The sequence below is a fragment of the Vespula pensylvanica genome, chromosome 9 (assembly GCF_014466175.1).
Source record: "Vespula pensylvanica isolate Volc-1 chromosome 9, ASM1446617v1, whole genome shotgun sequence".
NCBI classification, from domain to species: Eukaryota; Metazoa; Arthropoda; class Insecta; order Hymenoptera; family Vespidae; genus Vespula; species Vespula pensylvanica.
The window spans coordinates 313,378-325,080 of NC_057693.1; the positions used below are offsets into that span (position 1 = coordinate 313,378).

Below are 11,703 nucleotides of genomic sequence, written 5' to 3' on the forward strand. Positions count from 1 at the left end.
ACAAAATGATATAATCCAACTTGCACTGTTTTTCCTGACAGTATATTTGTATCATTTTTATCAAATGATAATAAATCATTATATACTTATGACAAAGTAAATATTATTCGTAACGATTACAAATATTTTTCGGTTTATTAGTCACAGATGGATGAGTAATGCATCCGCGAAAGTATATCTATTGTTATGACGTCATCGTATCGTCATTTCTAAATGTAAAAAAAAAAAAAAAGAAAAAAACTTCGTATATAATTAGCGTTCTTCTACAAGAGAAGATTTTTCTTATAACCCATAAAAGACTTTTCCCTTCACTCTTTATCTTTTTTTTCCATCGAAACCGTAAAAGAAAAAGAAAGAAATTCTATCGAACGTCGTTGTTGAAAAGCTGATCTCGACGGAGACAGAAGGTATCTCTTTCTCTGTCTCTCTCTCTCTCTCTCTCTCTCTCTCTGTTTTTATCCTCTCTCTTCAGGAATTTAACTCGGATGCTGTTTTTTCGCAGAGTTTCTTAGTATTTCAATGAATCTCACGCTCTCGAAGCTTTCGTGACTCCCACAGGATACTTTTTCTCTTTTCTTCCTACGCGAAGCTCTTAAGGGATTAGTACGTACTTTGTGTTCTTTGCTTTTATCTCTCTCTCTCTCTTTTTCTCCTTCATTCTCTGTTTCTTCCTCCCTCTTTTTTCTATGAACCAGCTGGACCAAATCAAAGATGCATCTCTCTACCCTTTTAACTTTCGTCATATCGCACATTTACTAAAGAACGTCCGATTTTTTTTTTTTTTATTTCTTTATTTATTAATTTTTTTTTTAAGCACGAAGACGAGTTGAAAAGGGACGAAATCTTTCTCACCTTGAAACTAACGCCGACATTTTTCATATAAACAGCGACGATAGCAACCGGCTTAATCAAGAAAAGATCAAGAAGAGTTGATCCAACGAAAAATGTATTTACACCTGTTGAATAATTTTACGATGACTTCTCTTTTTATTTCTCTTTTTTTCTCTTTCTCTCATACTCGCGAGGTCTCGTTTATTTTCTCTCTCTCTTTTTTTTTTCTTTCTTTATTTCCTTTTTTTCTTCATCCGATCGGTTGACCTTGACGATAATCGCCAATCTAGCGAAGAATTTTCACTTTTCAATTGGAAGAGCTTTAGAACGAATCGATTTGCCAGGCTAAATTTGCTACTTTTGTTTTTTTTTTCGTTTCTTTTTCTTTTTTTTTCTCTTCTCGTTTTTCTTTTTTCTTTATCGAGGCACGTCGTAATCGAGGGTGAGAGAGGGGTGGCGAGAGGTATGGCGAGGGGAGAAAGAAAGAAAAAAGGAAGGATTCGTTCGTGCGGAAGTGTCACGCGTGAGCATTAAGAATTCCGTGAGCGGAGAGAAAGCGGTCGTAAATCTTGAGATAGATGGAGCAAGTACCTACATTTGAACTTTAGACATTATTTGCATAAATATAATGGCATACGCGTCTATGAATAAAGGGAATCTATATTCTATTCTATCATAGATTGCTGAAGCTTGAAATATAGTATGTTTAGTGCGTACGACAGTTATCAATCGTGGCTAATATCTCTTTTCAATGAAGAAACGTTTCTTCGCATCGTGGTCATCCTTTCACCGGAAAGGTAGAAAGATAGATGGATTGATAAAAAGATTGATAGATCAAATTTATTATGCTGTAAGTTAATGACCCGTGCAGGGTATTCATACCAGTACGAGGAACCCAGACATAAACCAGTTTGTGGTATATAATGGAATAAAAAAGACATAAAATATAAAAATTTTAACGAATACGTCATTGTTGTTGTTGTTATTGTTGTTGTTGTTATTATTATTATTATTATTATTATTATTATTATTATTATTATTATTATTATTATTATATACGATATTTTTATCGACAGACATTTAAATTCGAACAAAATAAATTTAAATCGAACAAAAGTATAATTTATGATCGCAAAAAATGTAAGTAATCTGTTTTTTTTTTCTTAACGACCTGGAATATATCGCGGATAAATGAATTTACAATCGTGAAGAAACAAAAGAAAATAAACGGGTTCCAAAGTAAAAGTAAAAGTAAAGTTTAATCGTGTAAAATGGAAGATTTAAAAAAGACTATTACTATACGTGCTAATAAGTCATTCGAACAAATTTCTTTTAACTCTTGTTATAGATAGGTGTAGATTAATTTATGAAAAACTAAGAAAAAAAAATGCAAAAGAAAAATTATATATTCTCATCTTTCGAAACTCGTTCCGATTACGTTCGAGTTGTTGTTATCTCATGTCTTGCTCAAACCAGTCTTTGATTTTTTTTCGACTGCAGAAGATATTTTCACTTTTCTAAACGGTCATTGCACGTACTTATACATACATACGGATTTATAAGATACACACGAAGAAGAAAGAACACGAAGAAGAAGAAGAAGAAGTAGAAGAAGAAGTACTAATAGTAGTAGTAGTAGTAGTAGTAGTAATAGTAGTAGTAGTAGTAGTAGTAGTAGTAGTAGTAGTAGTAGTAGTAGTAGTAGTAATAGTAGTAGTAGTAGTATAGTAGTAGTAGAAGACGAAGAAGGAAGAGAAAAAATACGAAGAACCAGCTTCGTTGCCGCTGCAGGCTAGTTTCGCTTTCCTTCGGAAACCTGTCTATAGAATCTTTTTAAAAGACGAACGTTCGCGGTTTGGCTTCGAGTCGAGTCGAGTCGAGTCGAGTCGAGTCGAGTCGAGTCGAGTCGAGTCGAGTCGAGTCGAGTCGAGTCGAGTCGAGTCGAGTCAAATCGAGTCGAGTCGAATCGTATCGACATCGAAGAAAACTATCTGGAAAGGCACGGCTTCGTATATAATTAAGAAATTCTATACTTCAAGTTATACAATACCGATAGAATATTGACATTTAATTAAAATAATGCGGATATATTTTTTTTTTATAAATTTTCAACGTAATAGTTTAAATAGTAGCAGTAATAGTATTAATGGTAGTCTTTATTTTTTTATCGTATTTTTATTTTTTATCTCGTATAAGTATCTTTATTTCTTTTTTTCAAATATATATTTACGATCATTTTTAATAGTTCGCAGTAAATTTTTCTTTTCCTCTTTTTCTCTCTCTTTTCTTTCCTTTTCTTGTTTTCTCTTTTTTACCTCTTAACGTCTATAACAAGGGATGTACACATACTTAGGATGGTAAGCCATAAAAAAATTATTAATTTTTAAATATAATCGCCAAGTTTATATTGAAATTTATGGCCGTCCGTCTGCAAACGACATCCTTTCTCCATCGAGTAATGATAGACGCACTGTTGTATCATCGGATTCGAAGCTTCACGGATAGCGGGAGTTAAGCATCGTAGCGTCATTTTCTAGATTATAGATAATCATCGACGACAGAAATGAATATTTTCTATTAAAGATATTACGTAAACTCGATAGAAATCTACGTAATAAAAAAGAAAAAAGAGAAAAGAAGAAGAAGAAGCAAACGATATTTTATGTGAATAAATCGTTAGTTTCTATTACATAGAAACGTTGCATCTTTATCGATAAGTAATTCCTCGTGGAAAATAAATTTGACATCGTGCCAAAACGTGTATGACCGGTCTTTCTTAGATATATCTACTGCACAGGTAGTGGTGATAGGCGATAAAATTCAATTGCAGGAAACAGGTAGCACGATACTCGAGACCTCGAGACATTCGAGCATCTAATTAAGCGAAGTAAAGCAAGAGAAGGCTAAAGTAAGAAAAGAAGTGAGAAAGGAGGTGAGAGGCAAGTCCGTGTATGTATATGTTACTTTGATATATACGTCCTGAATATACGTTCGGGAACGCTTGGAGAAAGAGGATTAGGAGAAAATTATTATTATAGCCGGGAACGGCAAGCACGGTGAAACTCGAAACGTCTGGAATAATAAAAGGTGGAAACATATCGCTACGAAATAATTGAAAATATTGAAAAAAGATATTCGATAAGAATCTAATGGAGCAAAATGATAACATAAAACTTTATAAATAAAAATTACAAACGTCGACCTTATTTGCAGGAAAAAAAAAAAGCGAAAATTTATACGAAACAATTTGTCGATTCGTCCCAACGAATATTTTTGTTACTCGAATAAGTTTAATATCACGCGATCGTCGCAAAATTTTCAAAGATTTTATACGTATAAAAATATAGATCGATAAAATATACTATGTGAGAAAAGTGCGAATTTCTATGATATTTATTTTTCAAATATTTTGTAAAATCGTCAATATTATTTTCTCGTTATTTACATTCCTTTTATCATCGTCGATTCTTTTTCTCATAAATTAAAATAAATAAAAGAAGCAAAAAAAAAAGAGGGAGGGAGAAAGCGGAAGTGAAATTACTGATAAATTTGTCATTTTAGTTTGCATGTAAAATTATTTTCCATGCAAATCACTTTGACGTATACGTACAATTAAATAAGTAATAATTTTTATCGACGTGCATTGTATATTTACGTATATATATTCCAACGAATATAATTAAATATCGTTTCTATTGAACTTGAATGAAATTTTATTTCAAACACGGAGAAAACAATCAAAGGACTATGTACATTCATCGATTTTTTAAATAATCCCTCATTGTTAAGTTCTTTGGATAATTAAAAAGTACTAATGTCATCGTATTTAAATGTTTCATTTTTTCACTCGAGATAAACCGAATGTCGTTTAAAAACATTCATTACTGGCACGATGATAATTTATGTAAAACAATTTTTTTCCTTTTCCTTTTTTTTTGTTTTTTTTAACTCAACCGGTTGCTATTTTAGAGTAGTAGATTTTTTGATAACGATGTTGGAATAAATTGCACAAGTCCAAGTTTAGAAAATAACTTAGTGTAGGAAATGTATGTATTTTATTTTGATTCACGATGTCGGATAAATATATTTTTTCAGGATCATAATTTTCAATCGTCTCGTTTATATTCTTTTAGATCGACCAACATTTATTTTTATTAACGTTTTCAACTTATATAGGATCGAATATTATTTTTTTTATTATATCTGATATTACGCAAGTCCATTAAAAATAGACTAATACAAATCATAAAGAATGGCGTTTTGCATTCCTGTATCGGTGGACTTCAATCGTCACATTATATAACGTGCATCTGCTTTATCTCCGCACTTTAACAAGTATTTTCTTATCAACGTGACGAGCATCGTAAATCACGGATGTGTAAGTATATAGTAGTCGTAAACAGAGCAAGGCTTGCGATATCTTTGCTTTGCGACCATCTTTCCTGCTCTCACTTTCTCACTCTCTCTTCTTACTCTCCCTCTCTTTTTCTCTCCGTTTTATCGTAGTCTACAATTATTATTATCGTTTATCATCAACGAAATCGATACAAATCTGGAACAAACCAACGTTTAACGATTTATTCATGAACGCCTATATCATTTTCTATCTTAACATTTGTCAATTCTTTATTTATGTAACTAATGAAATGTTACGCGAGGAAGTTCGCGCGAGACATCATTTTTACTTATTAAATTATTCCACAATAAATGTTTAACCGTTTTATTGCCTGGGGTTTTTCAAAAAAAGTTTTGTAAAAAAGAGTGACAAGCTGGCGCGATACCGCTTGTTTCAATGCACGTCGATAAAATCGAGCGCACCGTCAATTGCGCAACGTGGCCCGCAACAACTCCCTGCCACTTTTCGACATGAAAAATTTGTTTAAACAGCACGAACACGCCTACGTGTTCGTGCATTGAGAAACGTTTAAGAAATATTTTAATCAATCGTCAAAACGATTAGATTATATTTCTTCGAGAAGTGTCCTAAGGACAAATTCTTTTTAATTTTTCACACGAAAGAATTTCATTTGAAATTGTTTTCGGAAAGTTTAACTATAAGTTCCACGAATTCGTTTCTTTTTCTCCCTTTCTCACTCTCTTTTTCTCTTTCTCTCTCTGTTTTTTTCTGTGTCTGCCTTAGTACGGTCAGATAATAATCAAAGCAATGAAAATGAAGTGGAACAAGTGGGAGAACTTGCACATTCGTACTCTCAAAGCGACTCTTCGGTAAATGTTGAGAGCAGAAAAGCGGTATCTTCCAAAACACCGGAGCGAAAATTGCTACGAAGGTGCAATTTAGAGGCTGCGAAGCCTCGTTAATGTTATTCAACCGCACCGAAGCAAAAGCTGCCCCGCCTGTTGCCGGCGCACGCGCGTATACATACACTTTCCTTACTTTCACATACTAATGCGCGCGTTCGACCGCATTTACGAAAGGTAAAATGAAATTTTCAAAGAGTACGAGGGTCGTTTTAAATATCAACAAAACCGTGTTACCATTATTTTATTTTTTTCAAAATATATTTTTTTTATATTTTCTTTTTCTTTCTTTACTCTTTTTTTGTTTGTTTTTGTTTCATGCGTGCGTGCGCGCGCGCGTTTGTGTGTGCGCGTTTTTTTTTTTTTTTATATTCACTTTACAAACAGAGTATATCTACGCGAATAGCGACAATAACTTTTTTTTTTCCTTTTAAATATTTGCCTCATATTTATTTTAAAGATAAAAATCGAAATTACTTTTGTAATTACGTTATTGCGACTAATAATTTTTCCGTAATATTAATTTAAAGAGACTTTTTCAATGTTACAACCTTATTATCTATATAGTCTGGAAATGTAAAAAGGGACTCGTTAACGAGTTGTAAATTAATCGGAGTATACGCAACTCGGACCTCTTCGGATATTTCGTCGAAACATTTATTCACTTCAGTTATCGCTTTTTTGAAATTTTGTTTTCGTTCGAATAAACGATATATATTTTTTTTTTCTTTTTCTTTTTTTCATTCTACATTCATTTTCACGCATAGATCGCGTTGACTACCGGATATGACGTACGGGATTAGAATCGTTGGATGGTTTTAATTTCATTCTAGGCATCGAGTTGCGTACGGATGCTACTTATATAATATAACGTTCTCGTCATCGTAATCGAGCTTTTCCTCTTCAAGAAAGTTTTTAACTCGTTTCCTATTTTATATTAATATTCATTCACAATAATCCAAGTTACATTAATTGCAAGTAATTCGATTTCACACAGAGAAACTGTGTACCAATCGCAAACCATTGATTCCCATGTGTAATAAGATCTATCGATCCTTGTAATTAACTATTCCAGTAAGCAGTTCAGAGATTCTAGAAAACTTATTATTTAATACATATGCATAACTAAACATCGACTATTCTCTCGTCAATTCGCGAATTATATTTCGCATCGAGAATTCAAGATGACTCTAACGAACCCAGATCGAATGTGATCTATGTTATCATTTCGCGAACCGAATCAATCATCTGAAAGAGAAAAGAATTATAAAGAGCAACTAAAACAGAGATCGATAAAATCGCGAATATAAATCATCCGCGTCGGAAACGCTAACGAGAGAACATTCATCGCGAATTTAAAGCAGATGGATCGATCGATTCGCCGATAAAAACGAAAAGGACTTTTTTATTTCCAATGACAATTATTATTGAAAAAAATATTTCAACGAAGTAGTCAAACATATGACTCTCTCTCTCTCTCTCTCTCTCTCTCTCTCTCTCTTTGTTACTTTTAAATATAATTTTACAAAAGTTGAGCTTTTAGAAATTAATTAACGTGATAATTAAAAACAAATTTTACAAATCTAAAAACCCTTACAGCCTTTATACTCACTCCGTCATCAAAAATTCGTAAACAAGATATATAAGATCTATATTAAGATCAACGACGATCGAGTTAATCGTGTATTAATAAAGTAAATTCTTTCGTATGTGAAAAATTTAATGATACGTTTTCTATGGATTTCTTTGTATGATATCACTTAACCCATTTCCACGAACCATACCGATTATTAGATCATCTAGGTATGGATTTCAATGCGTCACTAGGAAAAACAGTTTAGGATAGATCACGAAGGACGATTATGTCTGTGGGCCCAGGTCAGCTTTTCTAAATATAGTATCAACGCAACTGTCATTATCTTCAATTATCTCGAAAGCTAATGCGGATGCCTTTGCAAACACCCGCAATATCATATCCCAACCGCAACCTCGTGCGTAGGTAGAGGCGTTACGATGTAGGTACTACTCGGCCTATCTTACCTACGCGTTAGTGGTAGTGGCGCAATGCAAAATTGATGGCTGCGAATGACGTGTGCGGTCGCACATTAGAGTTGCACTTTAGTACGATGAAACGTTGGACGGGCTGCCTTGGTAGTTAACGTTTCGCTTAACCGCCGTTATCTCGGAACAATGAAGAGACTGGTACGCTTTAATCGATACTCCCGTTGGAAGGTTAATCGTTTACCGGTTACCTATCCGTACGTTCACTGACGGACCTTGAATCGTACTATGACCCTTTAAAATCGATAATAATGAAAGATGGAGGTTGTTTTAATAGTTTGTATAATAATTCATTTGAAATTATATATCTATATAGGATAGATTGTACTTTTCTTTTTTTTTTTTTCCTTTTTTTCCTGTTTATAATCTAAAATTGTAGTTTTTGTTTGAATTAATTAATTAACGAAAAGTATCCTGGAATATAGATTTTGTATCGTTAGTGAGAATCTAGAATCTTTTAGAATACGTATAAAATAAATTTAGAAGTATGTTTTTTTGATGATATCGAAATGTATCGATTTATCAATAGTAAAAGGGCAAGAGTTGATGCATGTGTCAAATATCTTGGTGTGACTCTTAATAACTATTTTTATTGCTCAGAATACGATTGAATCTTTTTCTATATGTGTATGATTAGAATATTCTTGCAGCATTTCATTCAAGATATACGATATTGAATTTATTCTTCACTTTGCTCAGATTTTGAGAATGATTAATTATCATTGGGTACACGTTGTTATTGTTTTTTTCTTTAAATTTTTCTTACCGTTACCTACGGCCTTCACTTTTTTCAAATTGATAAACTGTATCAAGTTGATTGATTCAACTCCAGAGAAAACGCATCAATCAAGCCCACATGAAGTCATTATATGAAAATATGTTCATAAAAAATATCTGAAGCATATGAACGAAGTAACAAAACTTAATTAATTCATCTTCAAATGATTCAATTCAGTATCTAGAAAAATTATTATTGTGCCAGCAACAGATAAACTCTATCGTAGTAAATAGATAAACAATACACTTAAAATTGAACTATCTAATACTATAATGTATCAACCTGCCCCAGTCTCTCTTATTTATAATAAATAATAATCTGATATATAGAAATTATATTCTATAAAAATTATAGAATACAAATTATACAATAAAATATTGTTTGATTAAAATGTAACATTTCGAAAAGATTAACTTTAAAGATCGTTCAAACATATTTCTAACTTAAAGAATACTTCTCTTTTTTGTTTTATTTTACGAATCAGTACTTTTTATCGTCCTTTTAAATTGATAAAAAAAAAAAAACCATATTTGATTTCACAGTTTCGATTGAATTGTTCAAGGGTAATCGCTTACCTATCGGTTTTATCATGATTACCAGCCCAGTGTGTATTTCAACGCGTTGTAAATTGATTTGTAGGCGCGTCGAGTGTCGTCAGAGAGACGATCATAGAGCCGTCAAAGAACCCCTTACACATCGTACTCGTTTTTCGACATACTCTCGATGGACTCTCGTGTACGTGTTTAAAAAAGAGTGAAAGAGAGAAAGAAAGAGAGAGAGAGAGGGAGAGAAAGAGAGAGAGAGAGGAAGAGAGAAGGAGAACGAGGGAGAAAGAGAGATCTGTCAAGCCACTATTAGGTTCGTGCGAGTATTCTTGGCAGCTTCTAACACTCTCATAGTCTATCCCAAAAATATACCAACTCTCGGCCAGCGTCGCATCTCGCATTCGACTAAGCTCGGTCGATCGAATCGAGAATTTTTTTTTTTCTTTTCTTCTCTCTCTCCTTCTCCTTCTTTCTTCTTGTCTTTTCTTTTGCTCTTTGCTTTCCTTTTTCTTTTTTCTTCGGCTGAGAAAAGGTTTGCACGGTCGTTGATAAAGGATCGACTTAAGTGTGTCAACGATCGCGTCTCCTATAAAAGCAACGTACTCGTCGCGGCCTCCATTCGAACGAACGAATGAACGAACGAGAGGAGAAGCGGATGGAAAGATGCTGAGACGAATGCGATAAATGTGACGTGAGCGAAAAGGAAAGAGACGTTCAGTTCGAGTGTCTTTCGATAGTGGATGGATTTTTCATTTCTTATTGCCTTCGTCCCGTACGATAAGGATTTCTCATCCATCGTCGACAAAGATCACTTCTTTAGAAAGAAATTTGTGAAACCTAGTAGTAACAGGGACATTCAGAACGATCGGTTTGGACTTGGGTTTTTGACGAAAGTGATCTCGAAGGAGGTTATTACGTATAATAAATTTGGACGATTTGTTATCGATTATTTTTTTTCTTTTCTCTTTCTTTCTATTTTTTTTTTCTTTTTTTTTTTTTTGATGGTAATTTTAAATATCGTTCAAATTTATAGGGGCGACGTATCGTGAACAAAATTTTTTTTTAATCGTTTGTTCGTGATTTTTCCTGATAAAAGTTTTTATTTCTTTCTGCGTTTGAACAACAGTTTATGTTTGAAACAATTTATTTTTCTTTTCTTTCTTTCTTTCTTTCTTTTTTTTTTTTTTTGAAATTCATATATTTCTGCCACTATAATTGTATATTTATTCTTGATGATTATCGACTTTTTCTTACCAGTATAATTGAGTCTCTTAGGTCAACTTGTAGCATCGAGTCTTAATCGTTCAAAGATAAGCAAATAATGGTAATTTAGCACCTTGTACATAAAAGCCAGCGAATTACTTCGACTACGTACGTGTCGCAAAGCAATTTGCTTTATGGTTACGACTTCGTAAAGTCGCACGCGTCGTTCGTAGTCTCGTTATGTTACTCGTCAATGAAATTTCTACTCTAGTATTTCTACTCTTACTGCTGTACGCATGCACGCAGTCATTCATCGATTTCATCTTACATAAGATTTAATGTTATTAACTGTTGGCGAGTCGTAAAGATAATTCATTTTCTTTTTTTTTATTGTTGCAACGAGATTTGAAAGAATTATTAATAAATAGACAAGAGCGAGAAGAGATTTCAAAAATGAAAAGCAAAAAAAAGTATAAAATAAAAAATATATATTTGCTTGTATCTTCGTTTATTAATATTAACGTCGAAACGAAAAGAAAAAGAAAATTTTCTCATGGGTGTCATTGACGTTGAAGAATCGAAATTACGATCTTTCCTGATAAATTCAATTCGTTTTGATTGTTATCAGAAATGAGTGACAAAGTCTCTAGGAAAAGAAGGCGCGAAATCTCTGAAGTTTAACGATAAAAGCTTCTAAGTTGCTCGCTACACCGTGAGATCGTAATTAATTAATGGATTAACCCTTCGGCTTACAGTGAAATGAGGTGAAAAATAGGGTCAAAGAGGAACAAGAGAAAGGATGGAAAAACTTGAGGGAAAGGAAGGTATGAAATAAAAATACTACTCTATTGGAGTTAATAAAAATCGATAAAAAAAAAGAAAGAAAAAAAAGAAAAGAGAGGAAACCACATTTTTCTGATTCAATGAGAGCGCTCACCCTTACAGAGATAAATAAGATATTCGATAATAAATAAAAATACGAGAGACGAAGTGATGATACGTAAGTAAAAAAGAAAAAAAAAAAAG

General features: G+C 32.9%; 2 protein-coding genes across 3 annotated transcripts in view; both read left to right on the forward strand.

Moving 5' to 3' along the window:
* The window catches only part of LOC122631707, a 44,709-nt gene that overhangs the window by 30,656 nt on the left and 2,350 nt on the right, over positions 1-11,703 (forward strand). The window contains exon 5 of one of the 2 annotated variants that reach the window (XR_006327756.1): positions 11,433-11,501. The exons of the other annotated variant lie outside the window; for it this stretch is intronic. The gene's annotated coding sequence lies outside the window, so the exon portion shown is untranslated. The remainder of the gene's footprint in view (positions 1-11,432; positions 11,502-11,703) is intronic. 2 annotated transcript variants of the gene reach the window in all.
* The window catches only part of LOC122631833 (extracellular serine/threonine protein CG31145), a 52,205-nt gene continuing 48,782 nt past the window's right edge, over positions 8,281-11,703 (forward strand). Inside the window, exon 1 of the mRNA XM_043817981.1 lies at positions 8,281-8,292. Within this exon, the coding sequence (XP_043673916.1) occupies positions 8,281-8,292 (12 nt within the window). The remainder of the gene's footprint in view (positions 8,293-11,703) is intronic.